The sequence below is a fragment of the Rhamphochromis sp. 'chilingali' genome, assembly GCF_963969265.1.
Source record: "Rhamphochromis sp. 'chilingali' genome assembly, chromosome: 1".
In the NCBI taxonomy this organism is placed as follows: Eukaryota; Metazoa; Chordata; class Actinopteri; order Cichliformes; family Cichlidae; genus Rhamphochromis; species Rhamphochromis sp. 'chilingali'.
The window spans coordinates 9800957-9820349 of NC_137929.1; the positions used below are offsets into that span (position 1 = coordinate 9800957).

Consider the following 19393-nt stretch of genomic DNA (forward strand, 5'->3'; position numbering starts at 1 on the left):
GGCATAAATAGCATGAAAGGATGGATCCATGCTGCCTCATGTCAGCTGTGCAGACTAGTGGTGGTGGTGTCACTGTGGGGGGGAGGGGCGGTATTTTCTTGCTGAAACGTTACATAGTGTGTGTGTGTGTGTGTGTGTGTGTGTGTGTGTGTGTACTTGTTTTCATGACATCTTAGGACAATTTTATGATAACACACTCACAAAATGAGGACGCTCAGAAAAATGAGGACATTTTTGAGGTCCTCATTTTTCTGAGCCTTCTAAAGTGTTCTAGAGGCTCCCAACATGCTCCCAAACCAAAAATCTCGGAAGTCCTGAAACATCACAATTTTATGAAAAAGTGTGTTTAAGTGTGTTTAGCGTTTTTGCTCACTTTCAGTTTCACCGCCTACTGGCCAGTTTTGGAACTTAACACACTTTAAACACACTTTCAGTGACGTCACTCTGCGAGTCCTCATATTGTAGGTGTGTCAGACACAATAACACATTTGACCCAGGTTATACCCTTCTGGGGCTTAGCGGACACATGCGTGGACAGCACCTTTTAGCTCTTATGTCCACAGTCGTATTCAATGTTGAAATGGAGGTGAAATTTATTTGAAACATTCGTGGAATAGTAACAGATGAATTTTGAGGCTTCTGAAAATTGTTCGTTCAAACCTTGCCAATTAAACAATCATTCTAACACACATCAAAATCTTTTCACATTTTTATACATATTAAGGTGAACTCTAAACAAGGGTAACAACAGTTAAATCAGGCAAATCTTGACAAAAATGAAGGTCTTTAGGTTCAGTTATCAGTGCCTGCACAGCTTGGTTTCTTTTGTTGTTGACAAAATGTATCGAAATATAAAGTTTCAACATTTGTCTAATTATATTACTATTAATTAATGAGTCTTACTTCTCAAGATCAATGCACAAATTGTCTGACCTTCACTATGCAGAATGATGTGTGTGCAGATTTTGACCCTTGAAGAGTTTATATTAATCTGAATTAATATAATTGCATCTGCAATCCGCAGTTGAACTTGGAGATTCCTGCCGCTGTCATCTGATTCAGTATGATCATCAGGCTCAGTCTCGACTCTGTGTATCTACAAGAATTGATGAAAAAAGTCAACACTTTATTAATTATATTTTAAATTCAACTTACCTTATACTTTTTACAATATGGTATAAAATGCATATTGTTTCTTTAAAAACTAATAACACACTATTAAAAACTGCAGAATGCACAATTCCAGCTTCATTTAGTAATTCAATTAGTAAATAAAAGTGAGTAATTAAGTCACTTAATTAACTAAGCAACTGTAAATGTCACAGTATACAGAAGTACAATTCAATTTCAATTCAATTTTATTTATATAGCACCAAATCACAAAAAAAGTCGCCTCAAGGCGCTTCATAGGTACAGAGAAAAACCCAACAATCATACTGTATGACCCCCTATGAGCAAGCGCTTTGGCAACAGTGGAAAGGAAAAACTCCCTTTTAACAGGAAGAAACCTCTGGCAGAACCAGGCTCAGGGAGGGGCGGCCATCTGTTGCGACTGGTTGGGGTGAGAGAAGGAAAACAGGATGAAAGACATGCTGTGGAAGAGAGACAGAGGTTAATAACAGATATGATTCAATGCAGAGAGGTCTATTAACACATACTGAGTTATAAAGGTGACTGGAAAGGAAAAACTCAATGCATCATGGGAATCCCCGGCTGCCTACGTCTATTGCAGCATAACTAAGGGAGGATTCATGGTCACCTGGTCCAGCCCTAACTATATGCTTCAGCTAAAAGGAACGTTTTAAGCCTAATCTTGAAAGTAGAGATAGTGTCTGTCTCCCAAATCCAAACTGGAAGCTGGTTCCACAGAAAAGGGGCCTGAAAACTGAAGGCTCTGCCTCCCATTCTACTTTTAAATACTCTAGGAACAACAAGTAGGCCTGCAGAGTGAGAGCGAAGTGCTCCAATAGGGTGATATGGTACTACAAGGTCATTAAGATAAGATGGGTCCTGGTTATTTAAGACCTTGTATGTGAGGAGTAGAATTTTGAATTTAATTCTGGATTTAACAGGAAGCCAATGAAGGGAAGCCAAAACAGGAGAAATCTGCTCTCTCTTTCTAGTCCCTGTCAGTACTCTTGCTGCAGCATTTTGGATTAGCTGAAGGCTTTTCAGGGAGTTTTTAGGACATTCTGATAATAATGAATTACAGTAGTCCAGCCTGGAAGTAATAAATGCATGAACTAGTTTTTCAGCGTCACTAAGAGACAGGATATTTCTAACTTTAGAGATGTTGCACAAATGAAAGAAAGCAGGCTTACATATTTGTTTAATATGTGCATTGAAGGACATGTCTTGGTCAAAAATGACTCCAAGGTTCCTCACAGTATAACTGGAGGCCAAGGTAATGCCATCCAGGGTAAGAATCTGCTTAGATACCATATTTCTAAGATTTTCAGGGCCGAGTACAATAACCTCAGTTTGATCTGAATTAAGAAGCAGAAAGTTAGCGGCCATCCAGGTCTTTATGTCTTTAAGACATTCCTGCACTTTAACTAATTGGTGTGTGTTATCTGGCTTCATGGACAGAGCTGCGTGTCATCTGCATAGCAGTGTAAATGTATGCTATGTCTTCTAATGATACTGCCTAGGGGAAGCATGTATAATGTAAACAGAATTGGTCCTAGCACTGAACCCTGTGGAGCTCCATAATTGACCTTAGTGGGTGAAGAGGACTCTCCATTTACATGAACAAATTGTAGTCTATTAGATAGATATGATACAAACCACTGGAGTGCAGTACCTGTAATACCTACAGCATGCTCTAATCGCTCTAATAGGATATTATGGTCAACAGTATCGAACGCTGCACTAAGGCCTAGCAGGACAAGCACAGAGATGAGTCCACTGTCAGAGGCCATAAGAAGATCATTTGTAACCTTCACTAAAGCTGTTTCTGTGCTGTGATGAGCTCTGAAACCTGACTGAAACTCTTCAAATAAACCATTCCTCTGCAGATGATCTGTTAGCTGTTTGACAACTACTCTTTCAAGGATTTTTGATATGAAAGGAAGGTTGGAGATTGGCCTATAATTAGCTAAGACTGCTGGGTCTAGAGATGGCTTTTTGAGTAAAGGTTTAACTACAGCCAGCTTGAAGGCCTGTGGTACATAGCCGATTATTAGAGATAGGTTGATCATATTTAAGATTGAAGCATTAATTAATGGCAGGACTTCTTTGAGCAGTTTTGTAGGAATGGGGTCTAAAAGACACGGAGGTTTGGAGGAAATAATTATAGAAGATAACTCAGAAAGATCAATTGGAGAAAAAGAGTAACTTAACATCAACGGTACTAAAAGTAGCTGTAGATAATATTACATCTGTGGGATGATTATTGGTAATTTTTTCTCTAATGATAAGAATTTTATTTGTGAAGAAGTTCATGAAGTCATTACTAGTTAACGATGGTTGGCTCAAAAGTGCTCTGATTGTTTGTCAGCCTGGCTACAGTGCTGAAGAGAAACCTGGGGTTGTTCTTATTTTCTTCAATCAGTGATGAATAGTAAGATGTTCTGGCTTTGCGGGGGGCTTTCTTATAAATCAGCAAAATATTTCTCCAATTATGATGATCCTCTAAATTTGTGACACGCCATTTCCTCTCCAGCTTACGAGTCATCTGCTTTAGGCTACGTGTTTGAGAATTATACCACAGAGTCAGGTACTTCTGATCTGAAACCTTAGTTTTCACAGGAGCTACAGTATCCAGAGTCATATGTAGTGAGGAGGTAAAATTATTATTAACAAGATAATTGACCTCTGTTGGGGTAGCGTTCAGATAGCTGCTCTGCTCTGTGTTGGTACAGGTCATTGAAGATGATAACAGTGGGTGGATTACATTCTTAAACATAGTTACAGCGCTTTCAGAAAGACATCTGTGATAAAGTCTACTCTCCACTGCTGTGTAATCAATTATTGTAAATGTAAATGTTATCAGGAAATGATCAGACAGGAGAGGGTTTTCAGGAAACACTGTTAAATGTTCAGTTTCTATGCCATATGTTAAAAACAAGATCTAGAGTGTGATTAAAGTGGTGGGTGGGTTCTTTTACATTTTGAGAGAAGCCAATTGAGTCTAATAACAGATTAAATGCCATGTTGAGGCTGTCATTCTTAGCATCTACATGGATGTTAAAATCACCCACAATAATTATTTTATTTGAGCTGAGCACTAAATCAGATAAAAAGTCTGAGAAATCAGAGAGAAACTCTGTGTAAGGCCCAGGTGGACAATAGATGATAACAAATAACACTGGTTTCTAAAATTTTTCAGCTGGGGTGGACAATGTTAAGCATCAGGCTTTCAAATGAATTAAAAGTCTGTCTTGGTCTTTCATTAATTAATAGGCTGGTGTGAAAAATTGCTGCCACACCGCCCCCTCGGCCTGTGCTTCGAGGTTTCTGGTAGTTAGAATGACTCGGGGGTGTTGATTCATTTAAACTAACATAATCATCCTGCTACAACCAGGTTTCTGTAAGGCAAATCGATTGTTCTTTCTTTGTAATTGTTTATGTTTAAGTTGTTTGTTGCTGGTTTTTATTTTGTTTTTCGTCTGTTTGGGAGCTGACACAGTCTCAAAGGAGATGTTTTTTTTTTGGGGGGGGGGGGGGGGGGTGTAACAGGAGAAGAGAAGCTGCAGAGAGGCGTGTAAGACTGCAACTCTGCTTCCTGGTCCCAACTCTGGATAGTCATATTATGGGGGGTTTAATTAATTTGTCCATATTTCTAGAAATGAGAGCTGCTCCATCCAAAGTGGGATGGATGCCGTCTCTCCTTACAAGACCAGGTTTCCTTCAGAAGGTTTGCCAATTATCTATGAAGCCCACATCGTTTCTGGGACACCACTCAGACAGCCAGCAATTTAAGGAGAACATGCGGCTAAACATGTCACTCCTGGTCTGATTGGGGAGGGGGCCAGAGAAAACTACAGAGTCCGACATTGTTTTGGCAAAGTTACACACCGATTCAATATTGATTTTAGTGACCTCCGATTGGCGTAACCGGGTGTCATTACTGCCGACGTGAATTATGATTTTACTGAATTTACGTTTACCCTTAGCCAGCAGTTTTAAATTTCCTTCAATGTCGCCTGCTCTGGCCCCTGGAAGACAACTGACTATGGTTGCCGGTGTCTCTAGCTTCACATGTCTGAGAACAGAATTACCAGAGTTTGACCCCCGACGGGTGTGTCGCCGAGTGGGGAAAAACGGTTAGACATATGTATGAATTTGAGTGGAACCAAAATGCAGACACAAAGGAACGTGAAAGAAAATTTGAATATTAACAGAAAGCAAGCCGTTTATTAATCTCTACTTTTAAGATTAGGCTTCAAACTTTCCTTTTTGCTAAAGCATATAGTTAGGGCTGGATCAGATGACCCTGGATCCTCCCTTAGTTGTGCTGCAGTAGATGTAGGCTGCCAGGGGATTCCCATGAAGCACTGAGTTTTTTCCTTTCCAGTCACCTTTCTCACTCACTGTGTGTTAATAGACCTCTCTGCACTGAATCATACTTGTTATTAATCCACAGCATGTCTTTGTCCTGTCTTCCTTTTCTCACCCCAACTAGTCACAGCAGATGCCCGCCTCTCCCTGAGCCTGGTTCTGCCAGAGGTTTCTTCCTGTTAAAAGGGAGTTTTTCCTTCCCACTGTCGCCAAAGCGCTTGCTCATAGGTGGTCCTATGATTGTTGGGTTTTTCCTCTGTATCTATTATTGTGCAATCTACTGTACAATATAAAGCGCCTTCAGGCGATTGTTGTTGTGATTTGGCGCTATATAAATAAAATTTAATTTAATTAAAAGATTACAAAACAGAAGGCAGAGGTGAAGATAAACAATAACCTAACCTGGGGAAAATATTTTTTATTAAAAAAAAAACAAAAAAACCATGAAACCTGACATGGATACAAAGATACATGGAAACGTGGCACCAAAGACAACAGATGACCTGACACTGAACAAATTAGGACAGGACTTACAGTGGCTTGCAAAAGTATTCGGCCCCCCTTTAACTTTCCCACATTTTGTCACATTACAGCCACAAACATGAATCAATTTTATTGGAATTCCACGTGAAAGACCAATACAAAGTGGTGTACACGTGAGAAGTGGAACGAAAATCATACATGATTCCAAACATTTTTTACAAATAAATAACTGAAAAGTGGGGTGTGCGCAATTATTCAGCCCCCTGAGTCAATACTTTGTAGAACCACCTTTTGCTGCAATTGGATTCCATTAAAATTGATTTGTGTCACGGCTGGGAAGGCGAGCCGTGTGGTGTGGAGGAAGGAGGACCCGAGATGCAAGCAGTGGATGAAAATGCTAGTGAAGTTTATTTACAAGGTGTAGTGGCAAACAAGCAGTGGGGCATGACAAATAACTGAAGACACCTAAACTGGGAAGAACTAAAATAACAGACCTGGGAGCATACGACAAAGGGCTGAGAGGCCGAGGCCGAGACGACGACCAGCAGGACACCGAGTAACACAGACTGACACGGAGGAACACAGACAAACCGGCAACAGGCAGGAGAACACACAGGGCTTAAATACACACACCAGTAATCAGGGGATGAGAGACAGGAGGGCAATACGGCTGGGAGGAATCAGAGCTGACGGGACAGGGGAAACGTAAAGTGAACACAGAGACCTTCACAATAAAACAGGAAACTCAGACACGGGGAACCAAACAAGACACAGAACTAAACAGACAGATTCACAAACAGACGGGGTGACACCATAGACAGAGACACAGACTCAGAGGCAGACCAAATATAAGACATAGAACTCAAACAATAATAATAATCATCATCATAATAATAAACTAGAAAATGATAATAAACTAAAAGCGCTAGGTCACCGACCCAGGACCATGACAATTTGTGTTTGTGGCAGTAATGTGACAAAATGTGGAAAAGAGGGACGAATACTTTTGCAAGCCACTGTAAGTACACAGAGAGATGATAATGAGGGGATGAGGAACAGCTGGGACAAGGGGAAACAAAACTAGACTCATTGCATATAGGACAAGGACTTTCCCAATAAAACAGACATCACAAAGGTAATCTAATAAACAAATGAACTTAGCAAACCTAAAGAACTTATAAACAAACATCGACATCCAAACAAACTAAAACTTAAAACGCTGGGTCAACAGACCCAGGAAAGTGACAGTAAAATCATTTATTATACACATTATACTTATTTTCTTAAATTGCTTATCTATTATCTGTATTTTAACTTGGGGGTCTAGGGGTGCTGCATGTTTATGATAACACACTGACAATATCAGGACAATTTTGGCCTTACTCTATCAGTGAACAGCATGCCCATGCTAACTTAAACTAGACCAGCAAACCACATGTGTATTAAGTGTTACTTAAGAATAGGAACCAAACAAATTAACGGAACGAAATTAACTGTAACAGCAGTTTGCAAAACATTGTGACAGTTCTCAAGTGTTCCTACCTCAAATACAGCACGTGTTGCTGTGTTTTTGTTGTTAAATGGACGAGGAGAGACCGTGGCTGGTGAGAGGATGCAGCATTTCGTCAGTGGAGCATAGAACGACGTCTCTGATTGGTCAACAAGTGAGTAAAGATGCATCTGATTGTTCGAAAGCCTCAACCAAAGAGCTGCTGGTCACGGCAAGATACAAACTCGCCGGAGCTCTGCGTGAACGGCACATCCGGGACCTTCAGCACTCAGGAGAGATTTATCTTGACGTATGTATTTACCTTTGATATCCATGATTTCACGCACGCTTCGAGGTAAAGTTGTATGTTTAACAAGCTAATTAATGTTAGCTAAATGGAATGGAAACAACACACAATCGATTTGAATAAAGTTAAAATGGTGCATGATGATAAATGGTAATAAATATACTTTAGCTTTATCTTCAGCAACAGATATTAGAAGTTAAATTTAATTGTTTTTAAATTTCCACTGGAGTTAAAGGGCCTGCGGCCCTCTCTGCATCTGCAACTGCAGAGACAGTCAGTCTAAGCTCTTTTTAAGTGTAGGCTACTGCAACACGCATTTTATTTCAAGATATGTTTTCTGGGATTTAAATGATAATATTAATGTTTTCCTGTTTAGCACAAATCAATGACATTAGTGTTTCAGTAATGGTAGTAAAGTGCACAGTTTACAGTATTTGTCCGTGTATTGGCATGTTAAAATTATTCGTGAAGGTAATTTAATGTCACATTACATTTGCAAAGTGTTTGCACTGGTATATTAGTCTGATTAGCAAATGCGTTGTGATTTAAGGCAGAAAAATACTATTTAAAATACCATGTAAAGAAAGTACTGGTTGGTTTTGTCTTGCTGACTTTTCGTCATTTTCTCATGAAGATGTGTACAGGTTGAGCAGATTGAGAGTGAAGAACATGTCAAAAAGAAGACTCAGACTTCGTCCTGAAGCAGAGGCTGCTCACTTTATTTTATCTGGAAGTGACAAGACTTGTTTAAAGGCCCAATGGATCAATGACTATAAAGGTATGTTATATGTTGTTCCTTATGGCTACTGCATGAATATTACCAGAGCTGCAACTAATGTTTATTATAATATTTAATAATATTGTCATGGCCCTGCGACCATGACTCGGTGACTTTGTGTTTATGTTCTTTATTGTTATTACTTTCATTATTATTCATGGCTGTTTTGGGATGGTTTGTGTTTGGGATTTTAGACACTGGGTTCTGGGTTTGTGCTCCCTCTGTTGGTCCCTGGTGTTAGTGTTCCCCTGTCTCATCAGGTTAATCAGGTCCAGCTGTGTCTCCCACCTGTGTGTGACTTCCCAGTGTCTCTCTGTGTATTTATAGTGTGTGTTTGCCTCTGTTCCTCGTCGCGTCGTCTGTGTTCATACCTGGTGTAATCCTCTGCGTGCTCTCCCTGCTGTTCTCCCTTCATGTTCAGGTTTCCCACTCCTCTGTGTAGTTTATCCCAGTTTAGTTTCGTCCTTAGTTCTGTTTGCCATCTCCACTTTGTGTTTGATATTATCAATAAATCACCCTCACACCTGAATAAGTGCTGCGTTTTGGGTCCTCCTTCCACTCTCCACACGGCCGCTGCCCCGGACCGTGACAAATATATAACAATTGCTTCAGTTTCCCTGAGGGAACCTCCCAAAGCTAGCTAGCTATCTATCTATCATCTAGATTAAAAAATGTTTTATATTTTCATGTATTTGAAATTTGTTGCCAACTATTTTAATAATTGTTTTTTTTATTATTAGCATTTATTTATTGTATCAACTCATTTGTTGCAGCCCTGAACGTAAGCATCTAGATCAGGGGTGCCCAATCCCGGTCCTCGAGAGCTACCGTCCTGCAGCTTTTAGATGCATCCTTGTTCCCACACACCTGAATCAAATGGTTTGATCTCTTCAGCATGCCATCATGTTTGGCAAAGGCCTGATAACAAGCCATTCATTTGATTCAGGTGTGTGGGAACAAGGATGCATCTAAAAGCTGCAGGACAGTAGCTCTCGAGGACCGGGATTGGGCACCCCTGATCTAGATGTTCCCCTCACAATTAAAACATTTTGTGATTGTTTGTTCTGCATATGTTTTGTCAGTGGCTGATCAGCTGCAGTAAACCTGATTTGGATTGTATTACTTAACGCTACTTATTGAACATCTTGTATTAGGACGTGGTGTATTTGCCTCTGAACCAATTGAAAAGGGATCCTTTGTGGTCGAGTACCGTGGGGAGCTTATCTCAGAACATGAACGGGACAAGCGGCAGAAAAAGTACACAGAAAAGCAAACTGCTTTCCTATTTGATTTTAAATGGAAAAATAGCACATGGTGGTAAGTAAAGGCATATACAATATCAGTTGTTCTTTACAACATTATGTTTTTAGTGAACAAAACATATGTTCTTTTCTTCACTTTTAGCATTGATGCCTCCCGTGAAGACGACTCACTTGGCCGGCTGGTTAATGATGACCACAAGTACCCAAACTGCAAGATGAAACAGCTGGCAGTCCAGGATAAACCTCATCTCTGCTTGTTTGCTATTGAAAATATCCAAGCGGAGAGTGAAATCACCTATGACTATGGAGAATCTATGTGGCCATGGCGAGCTCTGGTAAGTAAATCCTCTTCATAGATTGTGCAGTACAGGGAATGTTAAATATTAGTAGATGAAAAGATAGATATTATTCTAGTTATGAAGACCAGAGTAGATCAGTGCAGGGTTTTATTGACAAAATTTGATATTTTTGTCCTTTTACAGATGTTTTTGTCCATTTAACCTGAAGCTGATCAGTTTACATGATTGGATTTCTGGGGAAATAGATGGCTTTACATCAGTGTTGGGTTTAGAGCTTTTATTGACAACAGCAGGACAAGTTAGAAGTCAGGAACATGAACTCTACATGTGTTCAGTCGTCATGTCCTCATATTGTTTCAAGCTGTGAAGAACATGAGTGTGTTTCAGAATATATATATCTTTGCAGCAGTTACGATAATAATGTGCTGTTTGCACGATGAGCACTGCTGCTCTTTCTCAGCAAGAGCCTCCCCGAAATTGACCGTGCGCTTTGTGTTGTCCGTGCGCGCGTCTGTGCATTTCGTGGCGTCTGTGCAGAAATGACTCGCAAGACAAGGCTGCAAACTATTCTCACAGACTTCAAATGTGCACTTGAATCCAAGAAGATAGAAAAGGATCTCTCTCTGTCTCTCCCCCAGCTCTGCTGACTTGCCACTGAGAGAGTAACAACTGCCCCTCCCCCCTCTGCTCTGCAAACAGGTGGCTGTTTTTGCACCCCTCCCCCCTCTGCTCTGCAAACACGTGGCTGCTTTTGCACCCCTCCACTCACTTGCTCAGAGCCAGTGTGTGCAAAGTGGAGCAACATAACACTGACAGAGGTTCAGAGAAGGGAAAAAAAACAAAAAACGGAGCAGGCTGCCGTTGTTCACTTCAAGAAGGCGGCTCTATAGGCTGTTTTGTTTGCGACCGACACACAGTATAAATATATTCTCAATCACATTCACACCACTCTGTTATATCAGTTCCACTACATCAAGACTATTTTATGGTGGTGAGCTGTTTTATTGTCATGTATTTTGCATAGTAAGATAACCATGTCCTGCATTCAAAACCACTGAAAATGTCTATGGTGGTGCTGTACCTAATATTTTGCTCATTTGATCCAAAACCTATTTTTCCTTTATTTTGAAGGCTGAGGCTTAGATCCATTAGGTATTCACGAGAAAGGCATCATCACATGTCAGGATTACAGTATATCGAAAATATGTGATTATAATGGGAGTCAATGGGACCCAAAATGGTACGAGGAACACAGGAGGTAACACTTATGTGAATCTCCTTTGCTATATACCACACCATAGAGGGGATCATTGAATTTTAAAAATAATCCTAAAATGCACCTCATGGCCAAGTTTCATGCAACTAGTCTTTAAAATGATTGATATATTGAGAATCAAAAATCCAAAGGGTCCCTATTTTGACTTAAACCCTCCGAGGGTTTTAAAGCATCAATTTGGTCTTTATTCCAATTAAATTTAATATTTTTGTCCTTTTACACATGTTTTTGTCCATTTAACCTGAAGCTGATCAGTTTACATGATTGGATTTCTGGGGAAATAGATGGCTTTACATCAGTGTTGGGTTTAGAGCTTTTATTGCCAACAGCAGGACAAGTTAGAAGTCAGGAACATGAACTCTACATGTGTTCAGTCGTCATGTCCTCATATTGTTTCAAGCTGTGAAGAACTTGAGTGTGTTTCAGAATACGTCCTCATATGGTTGGACCAACAACTCTAGTGTGTGTGTTACACTGTCCTCATATTGTTGGGTAGCAGAACTGTACTGTGTTAAGTTTCTATAGAATCTGGCATAAGGAAGTCAGATCCTTCTGTAATAATGTTCACTGAAACAAGTATGATCTGTAGTTAATGAGCTAGTCAGCATTTGTAGTACAGAATGTTTCTGACATTATATTGTTGTCTTTTGTTGCAGACACCAAGTGTTGAGACCCTGTCCCAACCTCCTACAGACCAAGAAGTGAGTGACAAATCCACTTCATTCCTCCAACAGGTTACGCATAAATTTTTGTATTTGGAATCAAGTATATGAGTCAGTTGGGCCTAGTGCATAAATGAAATGCACTTTGATTGTATTAAAACAATCAGTTTGAGTGAAAGTTTCCCAAAATCAACATTAGCATTAGGAGAAGGAAATTGGCTATACCAGTTGTTAGTCCAAACTTTCCCTTTAAAGCATCAATTTGGTCTTTATTCCAATTAAATTTAATATTTTTGTCCTTTTACGCATGTTTTTGTCCATTTAACCTGAAGCTGATCAGTTTACATGATTGTATTTCTGGGGAAATAGATGGCTTTACATCAGTGTTGGGTTTAGAGCTTTTATTGACAACAGCAGGACAAGTTAGAAGTCAGGAACATGAACTCTACATGTGTTCAGTCGTCATGTCCTCATATTGTTTCAAGCTGTGAAGAACTTGAGTGTGTTTCAGAATACGTCCTCATATGGTTGGACCAACAACTCTAGTGTGTGTGTTACACTGTCCTCATATTGTTGGGTAGCAGAACTGTACTGTGTTAAGTTTCTATAGAATCTGGCATAAGGAAGTCAGATCCTTCTGTAATAATATTCACTGATACAAATATGATCTGTAGTTAATTAAATAGTCGGGATTTATACTAGAGAATGTTTCTGACGTTATATTGTTGTCTTTTGTTGCAGACACCAAGTGCCGAGGTCCTGCCTCAACCTCCTTCAGACCAATTGGTGAGTGACACACCCACTTCATTCTTCCAACAGGTTACACATTATTTTTTTGTATTTGGCATCAAGTATATGTGTCAGTTGGGCCTAGTGCATAAATGAAATGCACTTTAATTGTACTAAAACAATCAGTTTTAGTCGAAGTTAACCAAAACCAACATTAGCATTAGGATAAAGTAATTGTCTATACCATTTGTTAGTCCAAACTTTCCCTTAAAGCATCAGCTTGATCTTTATTCTGACAAAATTTGATATTTTTGTCATTTTACACATGTTTTTGTCAAAATAAGCTCCCGCTGATCAGTTTACATGATTTAATTTCTGGGGAAATAGATGGCTGTACATCAGTGTTGGGTTTAGAGCTTTTATTGACAACAGCAGGAGAAGTTAGAAGTCAGGAATGTGAACTCTACATGTGTTCAGTCGTCATGTCCTCATATTGTTTTAAGCTGTGAAGGACAGGAGTGTGTTTAAGTAGAAGTCCTCATATGGTAGGACCAGTGATTGTAGTGTGTGTGTTACACTGTCCTCATATTGTTTTAAGCTGTGAAGGACAGGAGTGTGTTTCAGTTGCCTTCCTCATGTGGTAGGACCAACAACTCTAGTGTGTGTTACACTGTCCTCATATCGTTGGGTAGCAGAACCGTACAGTGTTAAGTTTCTATAGAATCTGGTATAAGGAAGTCAGATCCTTCTGTAATAATATTCACTGATACAAATATGATCTGTAGTTAATTAAATAGTCGGGATTTATACTAGAGAATGTTTCTGACGTTATATTGTTGTCTTTTGTTGCAGACACCAGGTGCCGAGGTCCTGTCTCAACCTCATTCAGACCAATTGATGAGTGACACACCCACTTCATTCTTCCAACAGGTTACACATTATTTTTTTGTATTTGGCATCAAGTATATGTGTCAGTTGGGCCTAGTGCATAAATGAAATGCACTTTAATTGTACTAAAACAATCAGTTTTAGTCGAAGTTAACCAAAACCAACATTAGCATTAGGATAAAGTAATTGTCTATACCATTTGTTAGTCCAAACTTTCCCTTAAAGCATCAGCTTGATCTTTATTCTGACAAAATTTGATATTTTTGTCGTTTTACACATGTTTTTGTCAAAATAAGCTCCCGCTGATCAGTTTACATGATTTAATTTCTGGGGAAATAGATGGCTGTACATCAGTGTTGGGTTTAGAGCTTTTATTGACAACAGCAGGAGAAGTTAGAAGTCAGGAATGTGAACTCTACATGTGTTCAGTCGTCATGTCCTCATATTGTTTTAAGCTGTGAAGGACAGGAGTGTGTTTAAGTAGAAGTCCTCATATGGTAGGACCAGTGATTGTAGTGTGTGTGTTACACTGTCCTCATATTGTTTTAAGCTGTGAAGGACAGGAGTGTGTTTAAGTAGAAGTCCTCATATGGTAGGACCAGTGATTGTAGTGTGTGTGTTACACTGTCCTCATATTGTTTTAAGCTGTGAAGGACAGGAGTGTGTTTCAGTTGCCTTCCTCATGTGGTAGGACCAACAACTCTAGTGTGTGTTACACTGTCCTCATATCGTTGGGTAGCAGAACCGTACAGTGTTAAGTTTCTATAGAATCTGGTATAAGGAAGTCAGATCCTTCTGTAATAATATTCACTGATACAAATATGATCTGTAGTTAATTAAATAGTCGGGATTTATACTAGAGAATGTTTCTGACGTTATATTGTTGTCTTTTGTTGCAGACACCAGGTGCCGAGGTCCTGTCTCAACCTCCTTCAGACCAATTGGTGAGTGACACACCCACTTCATTCTTCCAACAGGTTACACATTATTTTTTTGTATTTGGCATCAAGTATATGTGTCAGTTGGGCCTAGTGCATAAATGAAATGCACTTTAATTGTACTAAAACAATCAGTTTTAGTCGAAGTTAACCAAAACCAACATTAGCATTAGGATAAAGTAATTGTCTATACCATTTGTTAGTCCAAACTTTCCCTTAAAGCATCAGCTTGATCTTTATTCTGACAAAATTTGATATTTTTGTCATTTTACACATGTTTTTGTCAAAATAAGCTCCCGCTGATCAGTTTACATGATTTAATTTCTGGGGAAATAGATGGCTGTACATCAGTGTTGGGTTTAGAGCTTTTATTGACAACAGCTGGAGAAGTTAGAGGTCAGGAATGTGAACTCTACATGTGTTCAGTCGTCATGTCCTCATATTGTTTTAAGCTGTGAAGGACAGGAGTGTGTTTAAGTAGAAGTCCTCATATGGTAGGACCAGTGATTGTAGTGTGTGTGTTACACTGTCCTCATATTGTTTTAAGCTGTGAAGGACAGGAGTGTGTTTCAGTTGCCTTCCTCATGTGGTAGGACCAACAACTCTAGTGTGTGTTACACTGTCCTCATATCGTTGGGTAGCAGAACCGTACAGTGTTAAGTTTCTATAGAATCTGGTATAAGGAAGTCAGATCCTTCTGTAATAATATTCACTGATACAAATATGATCTGTAGTTAATTAAATAGTCGGGATTTATACTAGAGAATGTTTCTGACGTTATATTGTTGTCTTTTGTTGCAGACACCAGGTGCCGAGGTCCTGTCTCAACCTCCTTCAGACCAATTGGTGAGTGACACACCCACTTCATTCTTCCAACAGGTTACACATTATTTTTTTGTATTTGGCATCAAGTATATGTGTCAGTTGGGCCTAGTGCATAAATGAAATGCACTTTAATTGTACTAAAACAATCAGTTTTAGTCGAAGTTAACCAAAACCAACATTAGCATTAGGATAAAGTAATTGTCTATACCATTTGTTAGTCCAAACTTTCCCTTAAAGCATCAGCTTGATCTTTATTCTGACAAAATTTGATATTTTTGTCGTTTTACACATGTTTTTGTCAAAATAAGCTCCCGCTGATCAGTTTACATGATTTAATTTCTGGGGAAATAGATGGCTGTACATCAGTGTTGGGTTTAGAGCTTTTATTGACAACAGCTGGAGAAGTTAGAGGTCAGGAATGTGAACTCTACATGTGTTCAGTCGTCATGTCCTCATATTGTTTTAAGCTGTGAAGGACAGGAGTGTGTTTAAGTAGAAGTCCTCATATGGTAGGACCAGTGATTGTAGTGTGTGTGTTACACTGTCCTCATATTGTTTTAAGCTGTGAAGGACAGGAGTGTGTTTCAGTTGCCTTCCTCATGTGGTAGGACCAACAACTCTAGTGTGTGTTACACTGTCCTCATATCGTTGGGTAGCAGAACCGTACAGTGTTAAGTTTCTATAGAATCTGGTATAAGGAAGTCAGATCCTTCTGTAATAATATTCACTGATACAAATATGATCTGTAGTTAATTAAATAGTCGGGATTTATACTAGAGAATGTTTCTGACGTTATATTGTTGTCTTTTGTTGCAGACACCAAGTGCCGAGGTCCTGTCTTGACCTCCTTCAGACCAATTGGTGAGTGACACACCCACTTCATTCTTCCAACAGGTTACACATTATTTTTTTGTATTTGGCATCAAGTATATGTGTCAGTTAGGCCTAGTGCATAAATTAAGTGCCCTTTGATTATATTAAAATAATCAGTTTGATTGAAAGTTTCCCATATTCAACATTAGCATTACTTGTTTGTGAACATCTTAGGAGAAAGAAATTGGCATATCATTTGTTAGTCCTAACTTTCCCTTTAAAGCATCAGCTTGATCTTTATTCCTACTAAATTTGATATTTCTGTGTTACATTGTCCTCAGATTGTTTTAAGCTGTGAAGGACATGAATTTGTTTTTTTTTAGCCTTTCTCAATTGGTAGAACCAACAACTCTAGTTTGTGTTACATTGAAACTGAACAGCAGGGATGTTTGTCATGAAGATAATAACACTCTATCCGATTTCAAACAATCACACTGTGATGAGTATTATTAGTAGATTATGTTCACATGTAAAATATTCATATCAAATGGTAAATATCCTATATTTATATAGCGCTTTACTAGTCCCTAAGGACCCCAAAGCGCTTTACACATCCAGTCATCCACCCATTCACACAGACATTCACACACTGGTGATGGCAGCTACATTGTAGCCACAGCCACCCTGAGGCGCACTGACAGAGGCGAGGCTGCCGGACACTGGCGCCACCGGGCCCTCTGACCACCACCAGTAGGCAACAGGTGAAGTGTCTTTCCCAAGGACACAACGACCGAGACTGTCGGAGCTGGGGCTCGAACCGGCAACCTTCTGATTACAACTCTTGAGCCACGATCGCCCCTTAGCCCCTTAATGTAGAATTACACACTGCCCAACGCTGACTTTGCCTACAATGCAGAGAAAAAAGCAAACAGACCTATTGCATGCATTGATTCTCATATTTCACTGTTACTTTTCAAAGGCTCAAGGACCAAGTATTCCGGGGGTTCCAAGCCACACGCTTTACTCAGCTGCCCTGGACAACATGAAGGGCACCTCTGCCTCAATCACCCTGGACAACAAAAACATTAGCAACACTTCACCAAGAAGGGGTAAAGGCACCCAAATACAAAATATTTTAGGTTAATATACTTGTGATCAAAGAACAAGTTTGTTTTCAGACATGACACTATTCAGAGCTTTTATCATAAATCATTTCATCTTATTTGATTCCCAGCAGAACACAGCACTTCAAATGGTTCATTCCAAGCATCCTTAAAGGAGCAATAAGCAATATCTTTTCACTGCTAGGTGTGCTGTTTTGCACTGCCTGTGAACCAAACCAAAGTCTATGGCTGGAGATCAACACAGAGAGAGGGATTGTGACTTCATGCTGTACTCCAGATGTAATTACACCTCTAGTTCTTCACATAGTCATTTTTAATTCCTTCAACCTAAGTATGATGAATTGTGCTTATTGCTCCTTTAAAGTGCTCCAGTAGAAAGCAAGGTTTAAGAACATTTTGTATTCACATTATAAACTAGAATATTTTCTATCTTTTCTTGCATTCACATTAAGATATTTTCTTTTGTTTCCATTTATGACAGCTGGGACGGTGAGAAGCAAGTGGACAAATGATGAAGTGAAGGTTGCTGAGCGGCACGTTTCACTTCATAAAAAGCTGCAAAGTACCAGGTAAAAAGGAATGTGACTGCTGCCTCCAAGCAGAGCCGGCAGCTCTGAAAGGCAGAGACTGGGTTGTCATAAGGTACTACAGCCACAACAGGATCATAGCATTAAAAGAAAGATGCAAGAAAAAAAGAAACAAGCAAGAGAGATACTTTGTTACTTCCACAGTTATGTCAGTATTGCAGTTTTCTGTATTGCATTGTTCTTACTCATAAATCTGTGGTTTATGCTGGGTGCTTTTTGCAATTAAATGACAAAAAAGGCAGATAATGTTCCACGTTTTTATTCACATGAACATTCACTACAAAATGAATTAATGCATTACAATATCAAGACTTAAAAAGTAGACTGACCACATTTGACCCATGTCTTTTTTTTTTTTAAAGTCTTTACACAGCTCAGATTTACTGTTTTATTAACACATAAATGTCTGATATTTCTGTCAGAAGTTACCCAACTGGTGAGCATTACTATTGTGCATCCATGTCTATTATATTGTAATCTCAAAAGGAGCCAAGCTAAAAATGCAGAACCTACCATTACCTGGTCCTTATAAGTCATGTATACTTGAAAATTATGTGTTTCCATGGGCTTCACAATTCACCTAAACATGAAATATCTGTGTGTGACCTTATGGTACTCATAAGTCACATAAACCTGACAGTGTCCTCACAAGTAGCATTAAATTCAGGTTTGACCAAAATTTAGCCCTAGCCAAAATCTCAACAGATGGGTGTGTTCCTGGAAGCATGGGTCAAATTTTTTGAGATTCCCATGCCTCTAGGACCTTCGGAAAGGCACGTTCCCATTTGTCACATTTTTGTCATACGTACTGATATATCACGAAAACACGTGTGTGTGTGTGTGTGTGTGTGTGTGTGTGTGTGTGAGAGAGAGCTTGAGAGAAGCTGAGCTTTATTCAAAGTGATTTGAAACAAACTGCAGCAATAAGGGCAAACTAGTGCACAGTTATGTTTACGTGAGCGTTATTTTGTATGCATTTGTACAGTTCCATAACTGTGAGAATACATTGATAGCATTTAACTCTAGTAACAGGCCTTTGTACCAGTAAGCATGAAAAAGTAGGGAAAAGAACTAATATGTAAGCACTGACTAGTACTGTAAAGTATATGTGTATATAGGGCAATCGTGGCTCAAGAGTTCGCAGTTCATCCTGTAATGGAAGGTTGCCAGATTGAGCCCCGCCTCCGACAGTCTCGGTCGTTGTGTCCTGGGGCAAGACACTTCACCCGTTGCCTACTGGTGGTGGTCAGAGGGCCTGGTGGCGCCAGTGTCCGGCAGCCTCGCCTCTGTCAGTGCGCCCCAGGGCAGCTGTGGCTACAATGTAGCTGCCATCACCAGCGTGTGAATGTGTGAATGACTGAATGTAGTGTAAAGCTCTTTGGGGTCCTTGGGGACTAAGTAAAGCGCTGTACAAATACAGGCCATTTACTG

At 39.5% G+C, this 19393-nt stretch overlaps 1 protein-coding gene across 9 annotated transcripts; it reads left to right on the plus strand.

The window, feature by feature from the left end:
* Positions 1-7420: 7420 nt before the first annotated feature.
* Positions 7421-18782, plus strand: LOC308403678 (N-lysine methyltransferase KMT5A-like). 9 transcript variants are annotated; one of them, XM_080893312.1, is made up of 11 exons: positions 7421-7931; positions 8416-8559; positions 9714-9876; positions 9964-10156; positions 12053-12130; positions 12800-12844; positions 14575-14619; positions 15415-15459; positions 17231-17360; positions 17560-17654; positions 17857-18782. In XM_080893312.1, the coding sequence occupies exons 1-11, from the start codon at positions 7919-7921 to the stop codon at positions 17866-17868; spliced, it is 963 nt and encodes a 320-aa protein (XP_080749438.1). In that variant the 5' UTR covers positions 7421-7918; the 3' UTR covers positions 17869-18782. The 9 variants fall into 9 exon arrangements, with proteins under 9 accessions (XP_080749438.1, XP_080749436.1, XP_080749439.1 ...); XM_080893310.1 differs by having other exon boundaries at positions 7421-7829; XM_080893313.1 differs by having other exon boundaries at positions 7421-7829; positions 12053-12097.
* The last annotated feature ends 611 nt before the right edge of the window (positions 18783-19393 follow it).

Coding starts and splice junctions, on each gene's coding strand:
- LOC308403678 (XM_080893310.1), top strand. CDS start 7,787: ATGTATTTACCTTTGATATCCATGATTTCACGCACGCTTCGAG. Junction 9,877..9,963: donor TGGAAAAATAGCACATGGTG/GTAAGTAAAGGC, acceptor CTTCACTTTTAG/CATTGATGCCTCCCGTGAAG. Junction 14,620..15,414: donor AACCTCCTTCAGACCAATTG/GTGAGTGACACA, acceptor CTTTTGTTGCAG/ACACCAGGTGCCGAGGTCCT.